This window comes from Blennius ocellaris (assembly GCF_963422515.1).
Source record: "Blennius ocellaris genome assembly, chromosome: 22".
In the NCBI taxonomy this organism is placed as follows: domain Eukaryota; kingdom Metazoa; phylum Chordata; class Actinopteri; order Blenniiformes; family Blenniidae; genus Blennius; species Blennius ocellaris.
In genome coordinates this window covers 3535863-3563858 of record NC_137671.1, presented here as the reverse complement: position 1 = coordinate 3563858, position 27996 = coordinate 3535863, and the positions used below count along the sequence as shown (strand labels likewise).

At 45.3% G+C, this 27996-nt stretch overlaps 1 protein-coding gene across 1 annotated transcript in view; it reads left to right on the top strand.

Annotated features, from left to right (window-relative positions):
- magi2a (membrane associated guanylate kinase, WW and PDZ domain containing 2a) overlaps nucleotides 1–27996 on the top strand; it is a 229291-nt gene that overhangs the window by 166413 nt on the left and 34882 nt on the right. Inside the window, 4 exon segments of the mRNA XM_080518115.1 lie at nucleotides 14390–14447; nucleotides 16083–16204; nucleotides 19323–19505; nucleotides 26595–27284. Coding sequence (XP_080374241.1) covers nucleotides 14390–14447; nucleotides 16083–16204; nucleotides 19323–19505; nucleotides 26595–27284 — 1053 coding nt within the window.

Sequence of the window (27996 nt, the reverse complement as noted above, 5' to 3'; positions counted from 1 at the left end):
ACTGCTAATGATTTTTCTTTTCTTGTGCTGATCCACGGTGAAGTTGACATTTGTGCTTTTGAGCACCAAGTCGCCGCAAATGTCTCCTGTGTGGGACTAAAATTATGTATTAAAAGTCACGATGAATTTAAAACACTGACCTTTCATCTCACACCAGGTCAGAATTAGAATTTGTTCAGGCGCTGACCTAAAAAAAAAAAAAAAAAACCCTGCGTAAAACCAGCAAAACTAATGACCTTCCCATCTGCTGCTGCTCGTGCAGAGCATGACTGCAGCTTCCCAGAGCAGCCAGGCTCGCTGGACGCTCCCATGCTTAGAAAGAAATCAGCATTTGTTGGTGAGACAGCTGCATGTTTTAGAACATGTGAGGCAGAAAGGGAATCATATAGCACCGAACTGAGCAGGATGAGTAAAATAAATGTTCCACGTCCTCTGCAGAAGGTCGGAGCGGAAAAAGCTCTGCGGTCGGTGAAACTCTCTTCCCTCCGTCGGATCTTCAGACATTAAAGATCCCAAAGATGATGAAATGACGCAGAAACAAAGACAAAGAGGCGTCTGTGAGGAATTAGCCCAAATGTGATCACGCTTTCATCCGCGGCTCCTCCGATGTTATTCATCCACCACGAGAGCAGACCTGCTGACGTCCGTGGGCTCGCTATTGATCTCGTCGGGCGGTCTCGTCCGGTTGGTTAGTCCCAGTCGGATCATCAAAGTGTGCCAGGAGACCGACTGTGGCTCCGTGAAGGAGGAAACAAGAGAAGACGGTGCACGTTAGAAGGGGCATCCCTTTTATCAGTTTGATGAGGTGAGCGTTGATGAAAATTTCAGATTTGGTCAGATTAGTGTGTGTGGTTTCCAGAGGAAGGCAGCTGGAGTATCTATACAAACTCAAGGAGAACATGCAAAGGAAGTATGCACTGCCTGCTTGTTTTGGATATGGATATCGGGTTTTTTGTTGTTTTTTTTTTAGAAAGTTAGCGGCACCACAGATGTAATAAATAGTTCTTCTTCTGCATACGCTCAGTCCATGTTCGATAACAACAATGGCAGACTCCATAGTGTCGTGACTCCCAGTCCAAAAACAAGCAACAGCATCAACTCGTGGCCCAACATGCCAACGACATCATTTTTAGCATTCCTGCAGTTTCAGTGAAAACGGACATCGTTTTCAAAACCACCCAAATGCAAACCTTTTTTTTTTTTTTTTTTGACGCTGAGTGTCAAAGTGTCTTCTGTGGGAGGAGGGCGAAAAAAGTTTTGGCTAAAGTGCGACAGGAGGACGTCCCGCTGAGACAAGGTCGCTGGATATCGGTGAGCACCGCTGTCCAAAACCAGAAATAGATTCAGTGGATGACATTATTTATGACATCCTTGAGATAAAAGGGATTACCTTTTCTCCCAGACTTCCACATTTGAATGTCAGATTGAGTTCAGTATGATTATGATTTATTCAGTGTCTTTTCTCCTATTCATGAACTTCCCACCCGTCTGGTTCTGTTTGGAGGCTTTATCCTCTATTTAAAGTGTTTGTTAGTTTAGTGCTACAACACAACCATTGATGGAATAATAATACAAATGAAAACTGCCGTTGTTTTTGTGGAATAATAGCACATTTATACTGCTGCTTGCTTAAATTTCAATAACTGAGGATCTTTTATGTCACGCATCAGCTAGAAATGTGTTTGTGGGGTTTGTTTAAAATCACAACTTCATCCGTTTGGCTTTCACTTTGTTGTTTTGAGGATTTATTGGTTTTTAAGATTCTCGCTTTTGACTAGCAGATAATAAAATGTGTGTGTGCGCGCGTGTGTGTGTGTGGCACCGGGAACAGCGAATGTAAGCAGGCGGCTTCGTCTCTGTAGGTTTGAGTAGCTTAAAGTCTGCTGTGCGAGCTGTGTGTTGTTCGGTAGCACCGGCCTCCTCCTGAGAGCTGAGCTCAGTTCGGGGGAGAAAAGCTGCCTCTGTAAATTTATTATCGATCTGTGTGTGTGTGTGTCTATGTGTGTGTGTGTGTGCGTGTGTGCGTGTGCATGTTGATTACACTGCAGCTACACATGGAGACAATTACAAGGTCCACATTATGGAAATAGAAAGATTTTCACCTGTGTTCAGGTGAGAAGTAGTGGGAGTTCACTGAGTCTGAATTAGATTAACATGTCGAGCTGATGGGCCAATAATTACATTCACCAACAAAAGATGGGCAAAGTTGCCTGAGAAGGGTGTATTTATTTATTGGTTTGTATTTTACATACTTTTCGCAAAAACTACTCACTCGATTTGCATGAAATTATCAGGTATGATTTGTCATCATCCCAGAACCAATCAGTTAGATTTTGGGACGTTAACAGCAAACTGAATAAATCCCCAAAAACTGCGGGAAAAAAATGTTCCCCATATAAAGCAGATGAGAGAGGCACCTCATAGCAATCAGCACCTGTTGCCATGGAGATGCTCCCTTCTCAACTAGCATCTATATGAGCTAACGGCTATCGTGCTAGCGATGCTAACTCACAAACTGAGTGTCTACTGAGTGTCTCTCTAGTTCTGTATGCAAACAAAGAAACTCGGGATGCACCAATACCACTTTTTGAAAGGACGAATATGAGTACTAACCTTTAGCTAATGGCCGATACCGAATATCTTTACGAGTATTTATTCAGTGCCATTAAGCCTGATTCATGTTTCGTACCAAACAATACGCAAAGGCAGTGCTTTGCTGCGACCCTCTGCACAGCGTCTATCAACGTTACGCGCAGCTTTGCAGTCTACGGTACACAGAACATTGTGTACAGTGTGTATCCATTGTGCCCTTTAAACGTGCATTTACTTCACTTTCGATGTGCTAATTGTCATTCGGCCTTTGTGACTGGGGAAAAAGGAATGAGAGCTAATCAGGCTGTGAATGTGTAAATGACATGAAACTTTTGTCTTTGAAGCCAGAGGTTAGAATCATGAATTATCTTCAATTAACTTTAATGTCATCAGTGGAATCAAGAGGTCAAGTTATCAGACCAGCAGAGAAATCAAGGAAAGATGTGAAGGTAGAAAGTCTCTTCGCACGCATCAATCCAGCCTTTAATTCCAACAAATGTTTCCCATGCAGACACTGTCAACTTGAAATGATGACACGAAGAGCCTCGGTGTCGCATCTTTAAGCTGGAACTAAGTAAACGTTTTCACCTCTGGTAAAACAAAAATTCTAATAATAATAACACATCTTGCTCTCTGTGATGTTTAAAGTCAGTCGTCTCGCGTACGGAGTTTTCCACAATGTGCAGGGATTGCGGGGCGTTCGCAGACTCCGTCAGAGTCGAGACGGAGTGGTTGACATCACAGGCGCCTTGTAGTTACATAACTCAACTCTATATTTCCCTCTCGCTCTTCTCTGCCTCCGTTTCTCTCACCTCCATCTTCGTCCCTCCCTCCCTCCTCCCTGTTTTCACTCCTTTTGTAGCTGAAAAACCGGCTTCCTACAGAACTTCTCTTCTTGATTCCCCTTAAAGTTGGTTGTTTTTTGGGGGTTTTTTCCTTCCATCCTCCCAAATATTTGTTGGCGTAGCGATAAGAAAAAGCCGTCTCTCACTGATGTCTCTTGATTCCTGCCTGGCTCAGCCTGTTTTTTCACCTCACAGGTAGCGAGAACACCCCCCCGATGTTTCAGCATGTTTCATCAGACGTCAGCGTGTCTCCTCCTGTCTGAAGGAGCCGAGCGGCTCAGGCCGGAAGGTGTACAGTATGTGAGTGAATGAATGAATGAATGCGCACACGGGGCAGGGATTATCGCTCCGGCTTGCTTCAGGTTGGAAGGGTTTTAATCGTATTACGCCGCCGCTTTCCCTCTCGCCTCTGTGAGTCCCGGCAGACGGCAGTCGTACGCAGATATAAAGAGCAGCAGCTCGACCGGCGATTGCATTCTGGTCATGTGAGAAGCTTCACGGGCAAAGAAACAAAGTTATTATCGAGTCTCGCAGGCCGTGATTGTTCCCACTGCAAACAGCGGGACTCATTTTTCACTGGTTGTTTTACATTTGCAGCTAAAAACAACGGCGCTCCGTGTGTGTGTGTGTGTGTGTGTGTGTGTGTGCGCGTGTGTGTGTGTGTGTGTGTGTGTGCGTGTCTCACACTCGTCCTTTGATTCGGGACTCTGAGATCGGGCCTCGGGGGACGTACACACTTTTTTCGGGGACACACACTCACACACACATGCGGGTATTGTGTGTGAGTGTGCACTCCTACAAGTGAGTTATTACAGCCGGCGCCCTTCTTCACCTTGAGCGTCCCGCCGCGGCGTGGCGAGGAGGGGCGGGCTCAGCTGTCTGCCCGATGATTGATGGATGTATTCTGAGAGCCGGAGGCCTGGAGATTGGAGGGATGCACAACACTCTGTGTGTGTGTGTGTGTGTGTGTGTGTGTGTGTGTGTGTGTGTGTGTGTGTGTGTGTGTGCGTGCGTGCGTGCGTGTGCGTGTGCGAGAGAGCAACATGTGGCTACTATATTACGTGTGTGTGTGAAGTTGCCCACAAACATGTATTTCATCAGCTGCACTGAACAGTGATTTATGAGGTCATAAATCACTGTTCAGGAAATTATTTGGGAAATTTTTCACACTTTTTTTTTAGCACTTTGTGTTTCCGTTGCCAGACAAACCATTTCATGCAGCGTCGGTAGTGCTGGGAAAACAGTAAACACACTGTTGTTTGACTTTATGAGGGAGATTTCCAGCTTCCAAGTGGGAACTTAATTAACTGAACTTGTTATGAAGTTGAGTTCTGAAGGAAAAGAAGACCTATCACAAAATAACATCAAGCCAACTGATATATTATATCACTGGTGCATTAATGGGAACTTTCTGACTTCCAACTTGGTTTTTACGCCCAAAAAATAGGTTTACTGGGAAGTGGGAAAGTCCCAGACCGGAACTTATCTTGAATGCATCACAACTTAAAAGGGGAAAGTGTTTTACACACCGGTGTTCACATAACGTAAAAGTTTTGACATAAAACCAAGTTATATCTAATCACTATTTACATGGAAACTTAACCACGTCATTTATACGACATTGGTGCTCGGGTCCACGGAAAACGTGACTTTTTGAAAACGCCGCCACGACTACAGACTTTAGTTTGATAGCTGAGAGACACCGTAATAACACCGTCATAACGATTTAAGTTCATCGTCTGTCCATATGAAACTCGCCAACTCCTAACCTGGCATGCTAACCACAGTGTTTTCAACCTTTCTGCCGTTTCCATGGAAACGGACATTGTTTTCAAAACGTGTAAATGCAACACTTTTCTGAAACAATGTGTTGACCCTTTGTCATGTAAAAGTAAAAGGCGCCTTTTATGCTTATGTAAATGTTGTATTCAGGATAAACCAGGAAGTGGAGACGTTCCCAATTTCAAGTGGGGAAAAAAAATGCAACTGAAAACTGTCCTGTGACTAATTCTACTGGGGATATTGTCTCCTCTCCAGAAAAAGAGATTATGTACATATTATCTTTAATTCCTAAAAGAGTTTGAATCGCCAAATATGTAAATTTGCCATCATATTTTGCTGTGGTTGGATTGTAGACATGTCTGCAGACACTCAATTGCACGTTAGGAGACATGCAATAAGCAATCAGCAGGCAAAAACATTACCATCAAAGTGCAAAGGTTAGAAGTCAATAAATGCCATAAATAACCCGCAAACACTTGAACCTGCCAACAAGTGTCCTCCAGAGGCTGAAGTGTGCAAAAAAGACAATTAAAATGAATGACAATCAATGAGCCACTTCACTTAGTCTCCCATTATTATGAACACAGGCACTGCAGCCTAATGGGTAATAGAATCAGAGCGGCACACATCATCCTGCAGCAGGAGATACGCGCTCCGGCACCCAGCGTGTATTAATCCACGGCTAAAAATAGTCCCTGACAAATGCATTATGTACGCGTGAGTGAGGAGCCGAGTGCAGCTGGAGCAGGTAATAGTGAGCGCTGGGAGCACTGGGAATAGGACTCCTGTCAAGTCTGTGAGGATCTCCAAACATTTGCTTCTTCTTTGGAGGGAAATCTGTTTATTTTAGTGTATCGTGTTCGTTCGTATTGGAAATATACATCCCGGCTCTATTTTTCTGGATTTCTTGTATTTTCACATATTGTTAAATAGGTCAGTGGAGGGAGAAGACGACTAATAAAGGGGTGTTATTTTAGTCCAGGGGTAATATACGTTCATCCTGGTAAAATAGTTCCTTAATAACCTTTAAATTCAAACTTTAAAGTTGTTCTTTGTTGTGGCACAAAATATACATGATGAAAATGTCTATATTTTCTCAAAACCAAACATAAATGACTACAATCGCAAAATAAAGACAATTTTAAAAGTGAACCCAAAAATCTTCCCCTACAGCTATTGAATTATACAAGTAAACACTATCAACTTTTACTTGACAATTTTGATTCTATTAATTAATATGATTCCGATTAAAAAGAAATTCTTTCAGCTTTAAAATGTAATGCCACTTGATGAAAAACAGAAGAGATTTGCCTGCGAGAACCTCTTAGCTTCAAACTAATTAATATGTTGAACCTGAGTTCAATATGTGTCTGCACTTCAGACGTTTCTTGCATTTTTATTTGTCGTGTCATTTAATTGAATTAGTCATTCAGAGGATCTACTTAACGTTAACATACAAAGTTCTGCAGTTATTACAAAATGCAAAACTTTGCATGATTGTCCTGTTAAACATCCGACTGAAGACCTTTTTCTGACCCCAGTGGTAGAAAAATGTAGACGTGAGTTTCCACGTTGTGATTTAACTGCTCCTGCTTGTTTTTCACACCCCTGAGACACGTGAACATGCAGCCAGCAGCTCTCAAAAAATTGCATTCAGAAACAAGTTTAACGGTTTTTCTTTTTCTATCGCAGACACACAACCTGCTGCCCAATTTCCCAAATGAACATTAATACACCGAGACCACCTGTGAGTCCCACTCCCACCGTGTGGAGAATGATTAATTGGGGCATTTGTGGGGAAAATGGAGCCGTTCATCGTAAGATCATCCCAGGTTTTGTATTCCAGATCAGCGGGAATCTTAAAGTGGGAACCTCATGAAAGGAAAATCAAAAATAATAACTTCTTTCATGATACAGAATGCTTCACTTCACTCCACGCCTTTTGCCTCTGCATCAAGTTGAGTAAAGTAAGTCGTCAGGTTGCACTTTCTGGTTAAAACAACAACTCCTTAATGGAGGCGACCAGGAGGCGTCTCAACTGGCTCTTCTGAAGAACAATTTGGTTTAATTCTACAATAAACTGTGTTGATGGTTTTAATTAGAGAAACCCAAACTACAAGTATTGACGAGTAGTCCTCAAAGCTAAAGATTAAAAAAGAAATAAATAACGGGAGTTGCGGCAATTCTCACTTCCAGTACGACCCCATGTGGTCTCAGAAAGACGATGGACGGATGAAACTTTTCTTTTTTTTTTTTGTTCTAGAAGTCTGAAATATTCTTCTCCCTCCATCACGAGATAATCGCAGCCTGCTGCACCAGGCTTTTTTTTTTTTTTTTTTTTCCCTTCTCAAACTAGCTTTTATTGCCCAGTTTGCTTCCCCTCCAGTGAAACGGCAGATGGTGATTTGGACTCTTCATGCAGGTGCGATTGGGACTCTGCTCAGTCATGTTTCCCCGTCAGTGAGGCTCAGAAAACACCGCGTCCGTGGCGTGTGCCACTTTGATTGTGCCCGTGATGGACAGGACGGTGATTATCGGCGCAAAAAAGCGGAGGGTTGTTTGGGTTGTTGATTGGAGGAGCTGCAGTTTTGAATTATAGGTTCCACTGGTGGAGGAAATGTTGAGGCTCAGTTCATCGTCTCCTTCTGCTCCTCTGAAAATATCGCGTCTGAGTCACGAGCTGCAATTTTCTCTCCGGTTGTATGTTTGAGTGATCGAGCCACAGAATGATAACGGCGGCGAACAAAAACGGTTTTAAGCAAACGTCATGAAATATTTTGTGCTTCATTAGTATGCGGCTGAAGAATGAAGTTGTTATTTTCCTTTAATGAGGTCTCCACTTTTAAATTCCTGCTGATCTTCGCGGTGGACACAGAACCTCGGATAATCTTAAAACGAACGGCTCCAATTTTCCACTAATGCCACAATTTATCTTTTTCCACACGGTGGGAGTGGGACTCGCAGGTGGTCTCGGTGTATTAATGTTCATTTGGGAAATTGGGCAGCAGGTTGCCTGTCTGCTGCAGAAAAATGAAACGCCTGAGGCCACGTTTCCACGCACCAAAGTTTTTATAAAAAGGAATATTTAAAAAAAGAAAAGAAAACTCTTCACTGACGCAGATCCACATATACCCCTGGTTTAGAGCTACAGTGAGCGTACCAAACCTGTAGGGGGCGGTGCAACGACAAGAATGAATCCATGATGGCCAATCAGAATCCTGGAACGAATTGTGGGTTTACCGAGATCTCCGCTCCGCTTGTGGTGAGTCGTAGCTGCGATTATGTGTAAATGAGACCCAAGCGCACAGAAATATCGGTGATATTTCATTAAACCATGGCCTCAGGCTCCGCTTACACGACGATGTTTTCAAGTAAAACTGCAACATTTCCGTTGTGTTTTGGGCGTCCGTTGCCACGACAACTGTGCCTGGAGTCGCTGAAAATGCCAACTTTTGAAAAAGCTCCATGTCCGCGGAAACAGAAGACAACACTGAGTCTCTGTGTCAACTGGGAAATTCACCTCCACATTACAAAGCATATGTTTGAAACCCCCCCCGTCCAATGCATTTAAAGACACCACTGTACATTTTCTTAGCAAATTCAATGTATTTCTATCTGGTGTGACGACATTAGTTGGCTAGGGAACATCCGAATCAAGCACATTATGATTCCTAAAACTGTTGCACACTTTACCTGCGAATGCAATGACATTTAAGCAGAGAAACCTGAGATAATTAAGGGCTGGGCTGGGAGTTTGTTATAGCTTTTGTCTTTGGTGACATTTCAGAGACTTTCCAGCTTTAAGCTGCAGGTTTGGATCATTGAGATCGAGCCGCACTGACAAAGAGCAGTTTCTACATCGGAGCCGCTGTTTTTCAGCAGATCGTGCAACCAATGTTGTTTGTTTTTTTGTTTTTTTCCCTTAAACTTGCACTTTCTCTTGGTGGATCTTCTGCCTTTGTTGACCGGTGGAAACTTCCATTAATCAGTGGACAGAAGTTTTTCTCTCCAGCTGCAGCAGCTCCAATGCCGAGCTGCATTCAAAGACGTGACGTGATAAATGAAGCTCTGTGCAAGCGCACCATCCGCCAGGAGAGGACTTTAATTTTTTGGGGGTGACTACAAAAGGCTGGAGGCGCTGAAAATGATTCAGTTCAGCTGGTTTTCTTTTCAAAAGGTGAAAGAAATGAAAGAATGGGAGAGAGAATCGGGGCATGGGTAAAAAAAATAAAAAAATAAATCAAATCTCTGGGCTGTGTGGTTTGCCACCCAGCTCCCAAGACTAAATTAGGAAAAGTGGAATAAAACATGCGGCAGCTTTCATTCAAACTGCATGTGAGAAGATGAAAGGATGCTTTAGGAAGAAGAAACAGACATGGAGAGACGGTTGAGAGGGAGGGGAAATGAGGTGACACGTCACTGAGTGGTGCTGGTGAGAGAGACGGTGGGAGAGACGACAGGACGCCTCCTGCTGGTGGGAAGAAAACCCTCCACCTGTGAGCGTGCGATAGATGCCGTGGCACGACGACAAGTCGTAAACACCCCCCCCCACCTCACCCCCCTCTGCTCAAGGGCTCCTCTGCGAGTGCCCCCTACCTGAAAACTTGACATTTTCGTTGTGGATGCACGCGGCACGGCAGCGATAAGCAGCGACACACACACACACACACACACACTCCTCAGAGTCAGCTCTCCATTGCAGGCTGCTGACAGAGAGGTTATAGACAGTGCAGCCAGACAAAAGAGAGCGAGCAAAAAGACAATCCTCCTAAGTTCAGCTTTTATGGACACACTGCTCAGAGTGTGTGTGTGTGTGTTTGTGAGGCACCTTTAACAGCACAAAGGAGGACAATGCAAGTGAGGGACGTCGACTGGCCACCGGATAAAAGAAAAGGGTTACCGCCGCAGCAAAGAGGCCGTAGCGACAGCCTGGAGACGGTGGAGTTCAGGCTGATCGAAATGGTACATTTCCTGCACTTCAGCAGGCTCTGCACTTTTCACAGCCACCAATGACCGCAGTGCAAGACAGTCCACTTCTATCAGGAGCCAGTTTGTGTCCATCGGCTGGTCCAGAGACCCTTGAGCCGCGGTTCCACCACGAGGAGACATGTCGGGCGAAGAATGCAGACGCGGCTGGCGTCCGTACCGGGGAAAAGCCTTGAGCCTCGTTCTCCGTGACGCAGCATGGACTTTGTCACTGTGAACAGCGGCGTCCAGCTCCTGCCGAATCTCCTCCTCTCCTGTTACTGAGAGGAGCGTCTGCACCTTGAAACACCGTGTCACGCGCCGACGTTTCAGAGACAGAGGAGACACTGGTACCGTGCATGCACACCACAGCAACTGCAGTGAATAGCCCGTCTGCACATGCTCAGTAGATGAAAACGACAAAGTTTCCTCCAGAGTGTCATGACTCCCAGTCCATGTTCTCCTGGGACTTGGTCGATTTGTATTTGACAGTCACTCATTTTCTAAAAAAGATAAAGAATTATTATTTTTTTTTGTCTTATTCCAGTAATTAGCCCCCAGAGCGTGAAATGTTGGATACATGCAAACTGGCTGAGATTTAAATGTTACTCAAAAAGTTAATTGTCAAGAGATTGAAAGAGATCTGCTGTTGACATTCAGTTGTTTTTACCTCCCGAAAGAAAGTGTTTTTTTAAATGATCAAGTTGTGCGTTTCCAGTCCGTCTGATCGTCTGACCGCTGGTGTCTTTCTCCCCGTCGGCCCTCGTCGCCATGTCGTGCCACCAGAAGCTCGCAGTTTGATTTGACGAACACCGGCGTTAGCACAACTGACAAAAGGAATGGAAAATAAAACCCACATACGGCAATGCAGCAATTATCCTTAAAGAGAGAGGATTGCCGAGTCGTCCTGTTACTGAAGGCAGAGACATTTCGAGCTCCCTGCAGCTTCTTCTCTGGACATTTTAATGGAAAAGCTTTTCATTAGAAGGCTGCTGAGATCCACGACGGCCCTTTGATCTCCTCTATTTGTGTGTGTATGCAGAGCGATACGCGTGTGTAAAGTACGTATCATAATCTCTACGTCTGTGCGTGCGTGCATGCATGCACGCGTGTGTGTGTGTGTAGCACCCCGTAAAGGTGCGAACATGAAACACTCCCTTTCATATTTAATGAGTGGAGATGGGCTCAGAAACGTGGCGGCGTTCACAGAAGGTATTCCCGTGGGCCGCCAGCCCGCTCGCAGCGCTCAGTCACATCCCTCTCAAACCTGCGGTGCATTTCAGGCAAAACATCGTGCGTCCCGCTCGAAGTTTAATCGGTTGTTTTCGGGGGGGGGGCGTCATGCGGCACACGCCACGGCGTTTTCCGCGGCACGGCATGCGAGTGTGTGCACGGCGCAAAGTAGGCCAGGGAGCCGTTTTCAATGTATGCGGCGGCCACAGTATGTGCTCGGCGCCGCCGCCGCCCCCCTCCCCCGGCCACTCGCCTTCCTGATTAGGAAGCATTTTGTGCACCGCGATCTCTGCTCTCGTCCTGATTAACTTCACATCCTCGCTTATCAAAGGCGGGCTGACCCCCCCCCCCACAACCCCTCAACCACCCCACTCATGTACCAAACTTAGCTCTGAATGATTGAACTATTATGCTAAGAAAACACCCAAGTTTACATGTGGGAATATGCTTTAAAATGCTAATTGCTCACATCCTGGAAAGCGAAAGGGGCGTTTTGTTTTTTAAAAGAGTTTCAGAAAAGGAAGAGGAGGAGAGTCCAGTGTGACTGAGGACTGTCAGGGTGTAAAAGGCATAAAGACAAAACCGGCTTTGATCAGTGGGAGCAGAGGCGACACATCCTGCAGCTCCACCCGTACAGGAAACGTCCGGCGCACCACAACTTACTGTCTGTTGGGCTTTGAGGTTTTCACGAGTCTCCAAAGTTACTTTTGGGTGCAGAAATCTCCGCAGACGTATTACCTGGAAGGAGAAATAACGCTTCAACGGCACAAAGCCCTTTTTCCCTCATCGATCACTGCAGAGCAGCTTGTAACAGTTCAGGAGTTTGTTTGATTGGCAGATTGCCTGACGAGCGTTAACGTAATGTAGCCAGGGAGAGTGAAGCAAGTTGATTTTGATTTAATTCACTGTCATTACTATTACAAACAAGGACGTCTCTTAATATTTCCGAAAGGAAATTTCACTATAAACTATTCAGATATGGAATCCCTTAACAATAAAATACCTTTGCTGACCTTCATAATGTTAACAGGTTTTTATGTTGGCATCTAATTGGTGTTTTTATTGTATTTTTATTCTGCTTTTAGACTAATTGTGCTCGTGAAAAGTGTATCCTCTTTATTTTCCCGATAATCTTTAGTGAGCTGCTCTTCTGTACACAACAAAACAACAAGAGGCTATAAATACTGCATAATCAACTTTTACTGAGGCCCATTTTCTCAAAGGAAAACGCAGAAAGGACACGTTTTCACTTGAACTGTGCAAACAGGGCCTAAGATGGGTGTTTATTGAGGTTGGGTATTTTTTGAAAAATTACTTGTAGATCTACAAACTTTTATGCATGTGGCATAAAAAACTGAAAACGTCGGTGCAGTATGCCACGACTGAGGAAGCTCGTGTTAAAAAAAATAAAAATGAAAAGGGAGCAGCCGGAGCAATGATTCAATTGATTGAATGTATTTGGATATTCCACATGTACATGCAAAATAAAAACGTACAAATATATATTTATCAATATGATGGCATGTAACAAACCAGAGGCTGACACAAAAAAAGTAATAAAAGAGCTTAATAACTCATTTCCATTGTGGTCCTCAACAACAAAACAATTAAAAAAGAATGATGAATTAAATACAAAACTATACAAAAAAGATGGTACACATTTAGAATAAGTAGATAAATACATGTTCTACATATTCAAATATATTGCTCCAAATTATGTATCACAGATGTGTAAATACATCACAAAATCAATTATCACACACTAATTATTTAATAAATAGGAATAGACCAGAATAATTTATGTAAATGAGAAATAAAAACTATGCATCAGAATTTGGGAATAAAACATCGAAACATGCAAGATATCAAACTGATTTTTCACTTTTTGAGCTCCATTCCAGGTTAATAGCTTCCAGCCACTTGTAAAAATATAATCTGGTACCAAATTGATTTGTATTTGATTGTTTGTATAAGTAGAAGGAAATCATTCTGATGCACTTCCACTGATCCACAGGATTGAAATTGTGAAACTAGTAAATTATGGATTCACCTTTTCGCGTGTGTGTTTGTGTAACAAGCATAATTGCAATCAGTGTTTTGAATGTTTCCGCTGGAATTGGATATTTTCCTCATATGGTGTGTTGGCTGGGGCATTTCTGCCTACAGACTGCTTTTTACACTTTGTTAATAATCGTTCCTGAAAGCGTCTCGCTCCAGAGTCCCAATACAAATAATGGCGTCGGTGATTAATTACGCGAGTGAGTTTTGCCCAGTGGTGGAAGTGCCTCTCGTGTGTTTAATGCCACTGCTCACGCTCAATGATTTGACGCTTGACATTCACACTTTGATATGTCATTCAAATTCTACACCACAAGTGCCGTGTTTTTTTTTTTTAAATCCGTCCGTCATTTGTCAGCGGCTGAGTGTCGCCTGCTATTTATTGGTCGATAACGTTTCTCCGACTGAAGGTTCCACAGGCCTCGAGGTTCCGGCTCCTTCGCGCCCGCGCTGCTAATCTATGCAAAGTTCCCACATCAAAACACAATATTTACAGCTCGGAGAAGCTACACGGCATAAATATTTCACAGATTTAAACTCAGCCACGAGATCTATCAATATTTGCTGTTGCTCTGCATTTTCATTTCTGCAGCTTCCTTTAAAGAGCCAGTAGCCTCTTTAAATCACTCACTGTGACAAGTTGCCGTGGAAACGCAGACGTGTTTTTTTTTATCCCGTGTCATGTTGCCATCAATTTTTCATGAAAGATGAGATTTCTAAAGTATGTTCACGCTGCGGAGGAACACGGATTCCTCCCAGTCGAACACGCCGCCGCGACTCTGTTAATGAACTATTGTTAAATTATGCTGTAAACTTAAAGCCGTTTTCATGCCACGATCAATTCGCTGCCGCTGGAAGTTCATCGAACGCTTTCATTACAGTTGTCTTGTTTTGTTTTGTTTTTTTCCTTGCAGAGCTTCCGTACGGCTGGGAGAAGATCGATGACCCCATTTACGGCAGCTACTATGTGGAGTAAGTCTATCTTTGATTTCCTGTTCAGGCTGCGGCGTTAATCACATGTTAATACTCCTTCTGTCGGCAGCGAGACGTTTTACTCTCTTACCTGCTGTCTGAATCACTCATGGGGCAGGTACACCCATGAGCCAGAACATTATGACCACTGAGTGGTCAATTATGCCTTTCACTTTGTCCGAGCGAAGCGTGTTTGTGGTTGAAGGATGATTCTGCCACAAAAGGTGGCGGCTTGCAGTCTTTCAGCTTGACGGTATTAAACTGGGGCTGCAGGGTGTGGGTAAAAGTGTGTGTGTGTGTGTTTCTGTCTGTATTTCCTGTATTATTGAACGTATGTGAGCGGGACAGAAAGAATAAAAGGAGATAAAATGTTCATTAGCAGGGTATCATGACATCAGCTCACATCTCTCATTCCGTCTCCTTCTTTCCTGCACAGATTGTCCTTTAGTCATTTTTCATGGCGATTACAATCCTCCTGATGCTCTATGGCCTTGAGCTTTAAATATTTTTTATCTCTTTTTTTCCACCTTGGTGTCACCGTGTGACCTGTAAACCGCTGCGTAGCGACGGCCCGATTTTTTTTTTTTTTGTCATTTCAGTTGTTGCTAATAAGATTTGCTAAGTTACACACCATGGGGATTTCTCACCAGCGCTTGGCTGATGAGAAAGTCCTGGGTGAGAGACTCATGAGCAGCCGACGCTGACCTGCAAACGAGAGACTATGGCTTTCCACCACCCAAGACACCAACAAAGGTCATGGGACCATTAAAAAAAAAAAAAGCTGGACTAACGAAGTCCGCACAGCTCCCTTTAGGGATTCGAGACAGTGTCGGGAAGGTGGTCGGATGTTGCAGCAGATAGGTGAGCTCGGGAGCGGCGACTATTCCTCATCTGTGTCCGAGCAGCTGCAGCGTGGCGTCCTCTCCCCGCTCAGGGTGCCTCCTCTCACTTTTTGGCTCTCCACTCCAGGTTGCAGGGACGTGGCTCTATTTTTATCCAAATCGGCGGCGGGGGGGTGGTGGGGGGTTATTTGGCTTGACTTTGCTTTAAAAAAAAAAAAACCCTGCAGGATGACACTTGCAGTATGCGCTGCCCTGCCTCGCCTCCAGCTGCTCTTATTGTCTCCATAAATAATATAAAAGAACATTTCCAGACCTTGAAATTATATAAGTATGTAAAAATATCGTCGAGCTGCTTTGTGATGAGTACCGCGATGCTGCGGCGTTCATTAAAAGATAAGGAGTGTGCGTGTGCGGGTGTGTATGTCTGTGTGTGTTTCTGAAGAAAGTAAATAATGATGACTAATTATGTCACACTGATGAATGACGATATTTGGGGTCTGTGGCTGTTTCCCCCGTTGACGCTAAATTAAAACAATAACGTGAGACGTTGGAGGGAATCCCTGTGAAGGTTTCCTCCAGTTAACAACTAAAAAAGGCCCCAGTCATCCATTGTTTTCTGTCCTTTTACTCATCAGAGCCACTCGGTGGACGTTACGTAACGTTTGATTAACGATCGCAGCCAGAGCAGAAGGAGAGTCGGGTTTATAAGACGGGAGGCTCGATTAAGTGCAGCGTGTGTGATGTTTTAATATTTTGTTTTTTGGGGTTTTTTTTCTTTCCGATCTGGTCGCAGTCATATAAATAGGCGGACCCAGTTTGAGAATCCAGTCCTGGAGGCGAAGAGGAGGCTCCAGCAGCAGCAGCAGATGCAAAGCCAGGGTCTGTCCTCACTGCCCCTTCCCGCCATCTACAGAGGTAAGAACACCCGGACGCCTTCATATGTTTGTTAACTTTGACATTTCTCAGCATTTCCCCAAAGATCAAGCCTAAATTCAGATTTATTAAACCAACATATACGCAGGCATTTGCTACTTTTCCATGTTTGTATCTTTGCCTACCATGAATGCAGTAAATGTAACGATCCTCTCAAATGTAATTTGAATTAACGTTCATTGTTTTATTTAATCAGATTTACATCCTAGAAACTTACCTTGCTTCATATCAGGTTTAGTTGAGATCAATTTCATCTCGAGTGGGCCGGACATGTAAAATAGTGCCGTAATATTCTTTGATTATGCAATTTAAAGTTTGTATTTGTTCTGCCGCAGATTGTATGTGTTAGAAATGTCTATATTTTGGCAAGGAACAAACATTAACAAATAGAAATTACTACAATTTCAACATAAAGACAATCCTAATGAAACCTGCTGCAAAAATACAGTGAAATGTCAGAAAACACTGTTGTGTTTTTCTAAACTCACCCTGACAGCATGGCTTTAAGCAACAGCCGGGTTTTCATGCCAATACCTCGCCTCGGCGCTCAGTCTGGTGTTTTGTAAGTTACTCCTAACAAATTTGCTAAAAGATCAATGTTTTCGATAGTTTCTACATTAAGGTTCTTCTAATAGCTTTAATTACAGATGGTCTTTGCAAAAAAAGGATCAATTCAACCGAAGCTTAAAAACCTACAGAACACCTAAAGAAGAGAGAGAATTTACATGTAAAACCAGTAGCAGACGGTTTCATATGAAAACTGTTGAAAGCTGAGGATACCCATCTTGGATTCATCTCGTCTCAGCTGCTCTCTCCCCCTCTCTCTCTCTGTCTCTCTCTTTCTCTTCATGTAAATCCCAGGCCGACTTCTCCTTGTTCACATCGGGGCTTTGTGGGAGTCGTACCATCTGCCGCGCGGCTCCTTGTTCTTCTTGTCACTTAAGAGGCTGCTTTAATACTCGGCCTGTATTTTTGGCTCGTCGTCGGGCTGCCAGATGAATTTGGGGCAGAATGGAGGCCTCGCTCCCTCAGTTTTAGGCCAGACTGGACTTTTATATACAGCGAACATTAGGGAAACACTTCTTGCAGTTTGAAAGGTGTCACGTGTGGGGAAAGTAGTCCATCCAATCAGGGCCCGGAGTTTCGAGAAATCAAACTGCAGAGGATCAGAAACGATCAGTGAAAATCAGTAAAGCAGCTGATAATCAATAACTTGCAACAGGACTGTCAAGTCTTGCATAAATAAAGTTGCTAACTGAGGCCGCAGCGTTTTGAAAACGATGTGTGATTACAAGGAAATGGCAGAAACTCAATGTACAATGCAGTTTGCCTGTTAAAACCACACACACAATCCGCTCTAAACGTTAGCAATGAGAGAACACAGACATTGAAGTTGTGCAGAGTTGAGGCGCTTCACTGTTGGTTACAGACTCGTTAAGACTAATTTATGCCTGATACTTATCCAGGAACTGCACGAAGCCTCCTGTCCAAACATATGTCTTAGCTTACAGGGTAGTATCACCAGTAGAGGCCCATATATGCTCCCTTTATGTAAGTTTACCATCTAAACCAGACTGAGAGTAGACCTGCGATGAAAAATAAAACATTTTACAAGCAAACAAAGCCTGAATCTCCATTGCGACACAAACATGGGCTCATATTAACAGATCGAGGTTGTTCCCCTGAAAAGGTGTCGTACAAACAAACGCACGTGGTTTTTAGAGGTGATTCACTGTTGATTCATGTTTTCTGCTGCCTGATTCCAGCTCTCACTCTCACCCATTTTCCAGTAAAGCTTGGGAAAAAATACCCAGGTGTCTGGACGGGTGGAGTGGAGGTTTGTGTCACGACGTTTACGTCCAAGTGAGGCTCTCACTTCTCCTCCCGCCTCTCTCTCCACTTCCGTCCTCCTTCCACCTCCTCCTCCTCCTCCTCCTCCTCCTCCAAATTCAGTGGAGGATGCCAGCCGCTGCTCCTCCCTGCCCCGCTCGCTCCTCGCCCAGGTCGGCTCGGCGCCGGAGCGCTGCCACAGCCTCGGCGACCTGTCCCGCCCCTCGCCGCCTCTCGGCCGCAGGGCCGCCGCCCTCAACGCCGTCTACGCCGCCTCCTCGTCCTCCGCCAGCGCCTCGCCACTCAGGCGCGTCCTGACCCGGGGGATGAGTACGTGCCCCCATCACGGCCACCACCACCACCACCATCACCACCAACACCAGCGGCAGCAGCAGCCGCTACCCGCCGCGGCGTGCACGGTGGTGGTGGAGCAGCCCGTGTGCAGCCCCGTCTCCCTGTGGCACATTGTCAGTAAGTAGGCCCGGGAGAGAAGAGACGGAGGGCTGACCGCCGCTCTCATGGCTTGCCTGGCCCGGCGCACCTTTCCTTGTAAAGCATGTCCGCTGGTGAGCTTTCTCCCCCCCCACCACCCCACCCCGCACCCCTCCTCCTCCATCCCCCGAGGCGGACGAAGGACTCGTGAGATGATCGCACGCTGTGACCAGCAGCATCACCTGGCATGGGACGGCGGCTTCCCGGGATGTGAACTCTGACCTTTTCCGAGATGACGGGAGGTTTAGCTGTGTGTCGCTACGCTTGATGGCGCTCCTTCAGAAACTTTCCATTTTTCACCCTCCTGCAGAAACTCCCTTCTAAACCCCCCCCCCCCCTCCCTCCCCTTCCGAGCATCTCCTCCTCGGGGAGCTGAACTCCCTGATTGACAGCATGTCATCCGCTGAATTTTGCTGCTTCTGAGGCCGGAATGAAGACCCGCACCGCTGACGCTCTCTCTCCCAGGAACCGACGGTTAGCTTAGGAGGATTCTGCGTTTAGGCCTTTTGCACGGGAGCCAAAATACTTCAACCACACCTGCATCTTTAAGCATCGCCGCCCCCACCTGTTGTCCAAGTTTGCTCTTCTGCTCTCGGCCCTGCCAGTTTTCCTGTGGCCACATCCCGTAAATGAATGGATAAGCTTTTACCAATGCCCCTCCTCCTCCTCCTCCTCCTCCTCCACCCTGTGCGCACTGCCCCGCACCAGCTCCACTGCAAAAACCATCGTGTTGCAGGAGGTTTTGTTAATCGTTTTCGTTTTTTTGTGTCCTTTGTAGAAAAGCCGCTGTTCACGCGGGATCCCACGCAGCTGAAAGGCAGCTTCTTATCCACGGCGCTCCAGAAGAGCAACATGGGCTTCGGCTTCACCATCATCGGAGGCGACGAGCCCGACGAGTTCCTCCAGGTGAAGAGCGTCATCCCCGACGGGCCCGCCGCAGCCGACGGGAAGATGGCCACAGGTAAGCCTCGGGCATTGCTCACACTCCGCCGGAGCCTCGGTGCTACAAACAACAGCAGCCCTTCATCCACTCAGGAAGCCTCTGGTTAGAAGTGGCAGTGCGACGCACAGTGACATCGTTCACAGCCGGTCGCCGAATATTGAACTGACGCGAAACCCCAAGGACAAGAAAAACACCTCACACCTGGCATCTCTTTGGATTGATTTGCACTTTTCTTCCTTGAATATCTATTTTTCATATATATATAGAATATATATGTAGGATTCATCGCAGTCTCTTTTCTATTTCACTCATACATCAACATCCTTAGGTCTTCTTTACACAATGTTTCAAGGGAAAACACGTCATTTCTGCGTTTCAGAAACGTTTCGCATTTACACGGCAACGTTTTGATGTAATTAGCGTTTTGGGCCACGAGTAACTGCTGTTCCTTGTTTTTTTGTTTTTTTCATGAAACCACACACACATAGAGAAGTATACGCTATAAATGTTAACATTTTTATGGACAGACGACCAAATGTTGGATTGTCATTACGGTGACTGTCAACTATAAAACTACCAGGTCCCAGGAGAATATGGACTGGGAGTCATGACATGCTGGAGGAAACGTGGTTCTTATTGTCCATCTACTGAGCGTGGGCAGAAGAAGTATTTTCTACTGAGGTTCTGGGATAGAAAGAGAGTATTAGAGAGGACAAAGGCGTACAGATTCTCCCATGATGCACTAGCTGGGAGGAAGAGATGCTTTCCCACCACAGAGTTACTCTATAACTTAATTCTGAAGAAACCCAGATATCAGTAGGGGTCATTCACTTACATATAATCCACTATTTGTGCCTGCATATGTTGCATGCATCGTGAGTTCGCAGACACTGAATCGTGCATCGAGCCGGCACATCCTCATATGCAAGCGTGCCTCTGATACGACTGCGGAGATTTGTTCTTCCATTAATCACGAAAGGGACGTTATAAGCCCCATAACTCCTGGCTATGGCCACATGGGGGTTGGGACTGCAGCACACGTGCACGGGAATCCACGCGCCCAACGTTCACGGCAGAGACGAAGCGTCCGTGGTAAAGGTCGGCGGGGAATAGATGGAGCGCGCTCGTGGCGCTCTCACTTTGCAGCGACGCGTCTTGTCTGTTTGCAGCGGTGCAGAGGCAGAGCTTATAGCGGTCATTCATCACACATAATGTAAGCCAGGCAGGGAGTTTCCTCTGTAGTAATGCTCACTCCTCCTCCTTAAAACACCTTTGAATTGCTCTCTTATAGACTCCTTCTTTCGCACATTTCTTCGGTCATAAACGTCTTTTTTTTTTCTTTTTTTTTTTCTGCGTGGGTGCAGCAGCCTAAAATAGATCCCCTGGTGACTACTAAAGCTTGCCCGGACAATCCTGCACGTAATACTGCACAGAAAGCATTTTGCCTCTCTATCATCTCGTGCCATCCTCCATGCTTTTGTTGTAGAATCCCCCATCTCTTTTCTTTTTCTTTTTTTCTTTTTTTTTTGGGCTGTTCTTTCCCCAGAAATAAGTGAGAAATCACTCCATCACTCTCCCACTGTCTCTCTGCCATCCTCCTCTTCCTCTCTCCACCCCCCCCCCCCCCCCCCCCCCCGCAGGGAAACACGGGTCCTGCAGAGGTGTGAAACTCCCAATTTGAGATTTCTAGCTTCTTCCCACCTTCTGACCCCTCCTGGCGGCCTCCTCTATGTGATTACACAGTCCAAGCATGTCGAGGATCATTTATCTCATTTATAACATGACGACTGCCTGTATTGCAGCTCCATCCGGCTGCGAATTTGGCCGGGATTCATTTTTCATGTGCAGCTTTTTTGGCTCTGATGTATTTTATATGTTTGCAAAGCAAAAAGGGTTGAGAGGTTCACTTTAAATGCCGCAGGCGGTGTTGGAAATTAAGTAGGTCTGTTGGTACAGTGAGCATCAAACTGCTGCAGCTCTCATTCAGTTACTGAACTCCTCACGTTGAAAGTGCACAGTGTGGCTCACTGGGGATGTGTGGCTTGCAGGATTGGATGCCAGAATCTATGCATTCTTTATCAAAAACACACTTAATATTCTCAACAGAATTCCTAAAGATGTAGCAGCTCATGGCGACTCAAAGATCTGCTTTGCTATAAAAATCCGACTGTAATACATTTGAAGGTTTTCAGTGAAGTGTCTTTAGCCATCCTTTCTTCATCGAAATATGAAATGGACGGGTCGACAATCTGAGAGGAACGGTCATATTCTCACTTATGGACTGAAGGAAATATGTAAACTCAACAGAGAAAGACATAAATGAGGCCCGGTTTACACAGCAATATTTCAACTGAAAACTAAACTGCTTATGTGTCAGAAAAACGCCACGTTTCCACAGCAACGTTTTGAAATTGATGTCTGTTCACACGGAGATGCTGAAGAAAATGTAGTTGGTATGCCAGGCCACAAGTTTGGCGCTGTTGATTCTTTTAGGATTATGACTCGTATTGCATTCATTACACATATACGAGTGTAACAAATAGTCATTTTGCATTTAAACCAGAATGATATATAGAGGGTAATTATGAATACAGACTACATACAAGACTATGCAGAATGATAATATGCACTCAATGTATAGTATAAAATGGATGTGCATGAGAAGAGGTGGGGTCAGCGGGTGGAGGAGTTCAGATTGAGAATAGTTGATGTAGAGTGGAGACTTCAGGGTCAGAGTTCAAAAGGGAAACACGTCTGAGAGAAAGCTGCTTGGTCCCGAGGGAACTGGAGCCCCTGCCTGAGGGCAAAAGGGTAAAGATTCCTTCAAGACGCTGTGAGGAGGATTTTTATTCATCTTTTCTGTTTTTAGCCCCTTTCGGTTCTAATGGTCTGATATGGTTTTGATTGAGCCTGGGTGCTTTTAATCATCAAAGCAGAGCCCCAAAATCGCTTTTACGTGCCTCATCTGCTTTTTATGTTCAATGTTAATTTGTTTTCCAGAAAAGAGGAATTCATTTAATTTCACAAGAATGAAAAACACAAACAATACACATGTGAAGGTGCAATTCAACCTCGTCAAACATCCAAACAAGAAGGAATTGAGAAATTAAACAAACGTAACTTCTCGTGGGAACTATTTTGGTCGGTTTTGCTTTGAACCCATCTATCTTCTGTGCTTCATCCTGTTCAAGGTTGCTGGACGCTGGAGCCGATCCCGGCGAACCGTAACGTCCTGCATGGATCAAATTCAACCAAAAAAAGTCTGAAACTATAAGCAGATTCATCAAATATAAGGCCAGACAGTAATATGAATCAGGTTCTGTAGTTGGGATAAAAGCAGCCCATATAAACAAGACCAAAAGAGCCGACGTGGATAAAAAGAGTAGAAGACGGTGAAAAAGAACCTCACGCACGGCCGTCATCAAACAGCCTTTTCTCTGTCCATTAAAATGTGGAGGACGCTCCGAATCACCACAACCTCCGCCGTGCGCCGCGCTCTCCTCGGGACCGAGGCCGTTCTCAGCCGGCGCCATCAGTCACCGGGCCACCCGGGCATATTCCTTCTGACATATTCATCTCTGTCTAATGGTGTGTTCACGAGTCCATCAACATAATGAGAGGTCTCGGTGGCCCCGCTGCGACGACGGGGCCGCTATAACAAAGCAGTTAAGAGCCTCAGCGTGGCGGACGCTTTTGTTCAGGGGAGGCCGCAAGTTTGACTTCTTTTTTTCTTTTTTCTTTTTTTTTTCCAAAAAGTGCAGTGACAGAGCAGCAGGCTGCAGCATCGCTGTGTCTTTATTTGGGAGGAATATCGAATAACTGATAAAAAACCACTTCTTCGAAAAAGCTCTGACTCTGTCACCGTGGAAACGGGAGTTGATGCAACTTTTCAGAAAAACTGCCCTAAATATTGTTGATTTTTTTTATATATATATATATACCCCCTTCGTGGAAATGGACATCGCTTTTGTGTAAATGAGAAACTTTTCTGAAACAAACAGGCAAAAACTCTCACTCGAAATATCGTCGTGTGAACGAGGCCGAATAGGAAAGAAACCTGCAAAGTCCTGAGAGCAATTAGCCTCCTGTCAAAGTCTGTGAATGGAGCTGCACACGTTAAATCACCGCTTCCCAACAGGAAAAAAAAATCACTAAAAGCCTTTACTTGCTTTAAAGTTGTCAGAATTAGATTTGCACATGTCAAAGAAAGCCACTTTCTGTGTTCTTACTCTCGTGCGTCTTGTAATGTTTCGACAAATCTGAGACAGTCGAGAGGGTTCAGCATCGTTTGACAGGATTGTTAAATTGAGTTGTCAGTTTTTTTTTGTACCTCGTTTTATCACCAGAATGTCCTCGGAAGCACAGATGGGTGGAAGCTCATCTGCTGCAGAAAGAGCGTACCCTAGAATACCCTAAAGACGTTTCCTCTTTGCACCGGGTGCAAAATAGTCATCAGTGAAGGATCACCAGTGACATTTCACTGAACTCTCAGATGTGCGTCCCGTCGGATAAAAGCGCGTTGCCAAGTGAAATTGCAAATTGTGTCATTTAAAGATCACCGACCCAAAAGCAGCGACTGGGACTAACAAGGGCAGAGGCGGATATTGTCAAGCCTTTTGGCAGAAAGACCAAACGATCACGGTCTGTCTGCCACTTCCTGACGCTCATTCTCTCAATGTCTCTGTATTCGCTCTCCGGTCACGGGGATTGAAAGATGCAGGGACGGCGGCGAGGCTGCCGCCAGATCATGGCACCATCATTTGTTTTCTACCGGGGCGCTCGCTTATTGATCCCGACACCGCTGCTCAAGGCAAATGTCGGCCGCGTTTACCCAGATTAATTAGAAAGTCCGTCACGTCGGGCCGCCGCCAGCTCACGTGGTCGATACCGACGGAGACGCTGAAAGTTGCAGATCGCCGGCGTGCAACAGTGATATCTTAACTTCCATCCAGCCGCCATGGAGATCGAAAAAGTGCCAGTGACGCACCGTTATAACCTCCCGCTCACATTTTTTTTTTTTTTTTTTTTTTAAGAGAATTGGATGGGAAGGTTGAGAGCCAATTACCGGAGCACATGCTCTGCTTTACAATTGTGTCTTCACCAAGCACACACACAGCCTCACCCTGCCCTCTCTCCAAAGAGCAACACAATTAAGTTCGCAATTACAAAATAATTGTTTTCATTATCGTGGCAGGTAATGCTGTTTGTCAGACTTTAAGGTGGATTGAATGGCCAAAGTTTTTACGGGGAAAAAAAACCCTCCACAGAGCACAAAATGCTACACTCCCTGGTGTGTGTGTGTGTTATCTGTGTGTGTGTGCCGACGTTTAATTGTGAGCGAGGTTTTATCGCCATTCGGGCCCATAAAAGGCAAACATTTTAGCCACTTGTCATTGGTGCTATTTTACACTTAAACAGCAGATAAGACATTATCTGTGGTGGCGTCTATGTGGAGAAATGTCAGTGCCGGTGTTGTTGTGTGCAGCCGATTACCTAGAAGAAATGTTGCCTTCAAACGTGCCTCAGTTTCTCTTCTCTCGGACTCGAAAGTTGATCTCCTTCTGTACGATAAAATTGTAATATTACAGTGAAAGAAAACTGAAGGTGAGAAAAATAACTGAAACAATTTTAGTCCACAATGTCTCACAGACTCAGAATTTCATCTGTCTTCCTTTTGGAGACATTTTTCTGTCAAATACAGCAGTAACAGTTCTGTGGTTCTGTTGCAGCTTCCTGCTGTCGTACAGTGACATCTAGTGGTCACAGATGGTATGAACTGTATTTTTGAATATGTCAGTCATTTCTTATATACTGTAAGTCACATTACTGGCCAAACAACTAAAAATAGAGAGACTTGTAGCCCAAAAAATAGGGTAAAGCATGCTTGAAAATACATGAATTACAGTATTGTACATTGGTAATACGGTCAAAACTGTTAGAAAAGAACTCAGATAATTAGAAACTCTGCTAAATTACTGGGGGAAAGGCTTTTTGGAGTTTTATAGAATCAATCATTAGACTTCACTTTAAAAGTGAATTATAGAAACCTCGTTTACACGATAAAGTTTTGTGTGAAAGCTCATAGTTTTTGCGGTTTTGTTTCAGGAACGTTTCACATTCACACGGCCGTGTTTTGCAATCGACATCCATTTACACCACAGTGGTAGGAACGCTGAGGAGTTGGTTAAAGAACTAAAGCCGTGATATTCAGAGCTAAATATCAGCAGACTTTAGCTGCAGGAAGCTTTATGACATGTTTTGTTGAGGGATAGCACGAAGGCTGATTTCTCTATTGTGTGCTGCTCATTGTTGCTCATCATCACACAAATGGACAGTAATTTACATCTGACATCAGAAATGTCACTAAAATCACCCTCAATTTCCATTTTGATGCTGGTATTGAAATTCAGCAGGTTCATTACACAGTTTTCTGTCCGATTGGCTGAAGCGGACCTGTCATGTGAATTTAACTCCTGATATTGAACCTTTATCCTTCATTTGCCCCATGGTTTGGTTGTATTTCTACCTGTTAATTATTTATTCTATTTTTGTAGCCTGATGATATATAATTTTGATGCTACTTTAGTGTATTTAGCTGTACATCTATGTTTATCACTACCTGTTATCAGATTTCTCTTCCTACACATGTATTGGAGTACATGTGAGAGTTATTTTGATGTATTCTTTTGCACATCTATTTTTAGATTTGTAATGGTGTCCAAGTTTTCCCTCATCCATCGACGCATTCACACATAAAAGTGGTGGAACAGGAAGTTGCACACGCGTTCTACCTCTCTGAATGTATAGGATCACGTAATGTACTGATGGATTCAGAGGTAATATCGAGATGCATTTTCAGTCATTTGGGATTAATTGCTGTTGCTGTGTACCAATAGCTGAAAACTGCAGTCAAAGTTAGCAACGATTTAATTGTGTACTTGTGTCTCATTAAAGCACAAGATGAAATAAGTTAATAGGACGTTGAGCGTGAGTTTTGGTTATTATCTAATCATGAAGTTAATAGTGCTACTTGCTCATATGTACCGCCATTATTTCTAATGTTACCGTCATTAAACCTGAACATTCTGCATTCTCCGTCTTCTGCAGGCGACGTCATCGTCTACATCAACGACGTGTGCGTCCTGGGCACGACCCACGCCGACGTGGTCAAGCTCTTCCAGTCGGTTCCCATCGGCCAAAGCGTGACGCTGGTGCTGTGTCGCGGCTACCCGTTGCCGTACGACCCGGAAGACGCCGCCAACAGCAACAACAACACCACCACCACCACCACCATCATCTCGCCACTGGGCATCATGGAGCAGCGGCCCATCATGGTGAACGGCAGGTCGGGCTACGACAACTACCTGGACTACCTGACGCGCACGGCGCGCTTCGTCACGGACGGCGGTCAGGACCAGGTCAACGCCCAGCAGCAGCTGCTGACGGCGCACCCGGGCGACACCCACCTGGACGGCTCGCTGCCGCCCACCACCGGCACCACGCCGCCGGACAGCGTCTCCATGGCGTCGTCGGGGGCCACGCAGGGCGAGCTGCTGACGCTGACCATGGTGAAGGGCGCGGACGGCTTTGGCTTCACGATCGCGGACAGCGCCACGGGCCAGCGGGTCAAGCAGATCCTGGAGCCTCAGGGCTGCCCCGGTCTGTGCGAGGGAGACTTGATTGTGGAGATTAACAAGCAGCCGGTGCAGGGATTCACACACTCGCAGGTGGTGGAGCTGCTCAAGGAGTGTGCGGTCGGAGCGGAGACCAGCCTGGTGGTTCAGAGAGGCGGGACAGGTAAGAGCGACGGCGCCGGTCTGTTAACGACGTATATCAACGCCATTTAGTGAAATGCACTGGTTATGTCTGTATATCGACACATCATCAGTCAGGAAGGGAACATTTTGACCTGAGAAGTGCTCAAATCTGAGAATCTGTTTGACAAATTACAGCTTTTATGTGGCGCTGCTGCTCTGCAGTGGTCAATATCTATCAAAAGCCATTCAAAGAAGTACGAGAGCGGTGGTGCAGTGGGGGCCACAGCTCGTAATTGGAATGATGCGGTAACATCTATGGTGTCAGATAGCACAGCACGCCTTCAGAAGTCTGTTCGACGGTGCGTCTTGTGGCAAAAGGGGTCGATACAGAACACCAGGCTGGTGGATGTGCTGTTGCGGCTGGTCATAATGTTACGGCTGATGGGTGCATGTGCCGGTTCTTCCCCGCGGTCTCGTGACAAGAGTGTGTGCTTCCAGACGTACAGTCCTGCAGTAATGGACTTCACTTACAGAGCGCGTTTACCGCTTGTGCAGCTTTCAAGCACTTTGCGTCATCAGTCACTTTGGAGCTGCCAGGTGGAGCCGTTTGCACACAATCAGAGGGAAGTGCGCTTCAGCGATTCTGCTTGCCCACCTGAGGGCTGGAGGATAATCGACCCGCTCGATCACCAGAGTACAGACCCCCTCCATGACACGAGGAATATCCAGACCTGCTCGACAATTTGACTGCA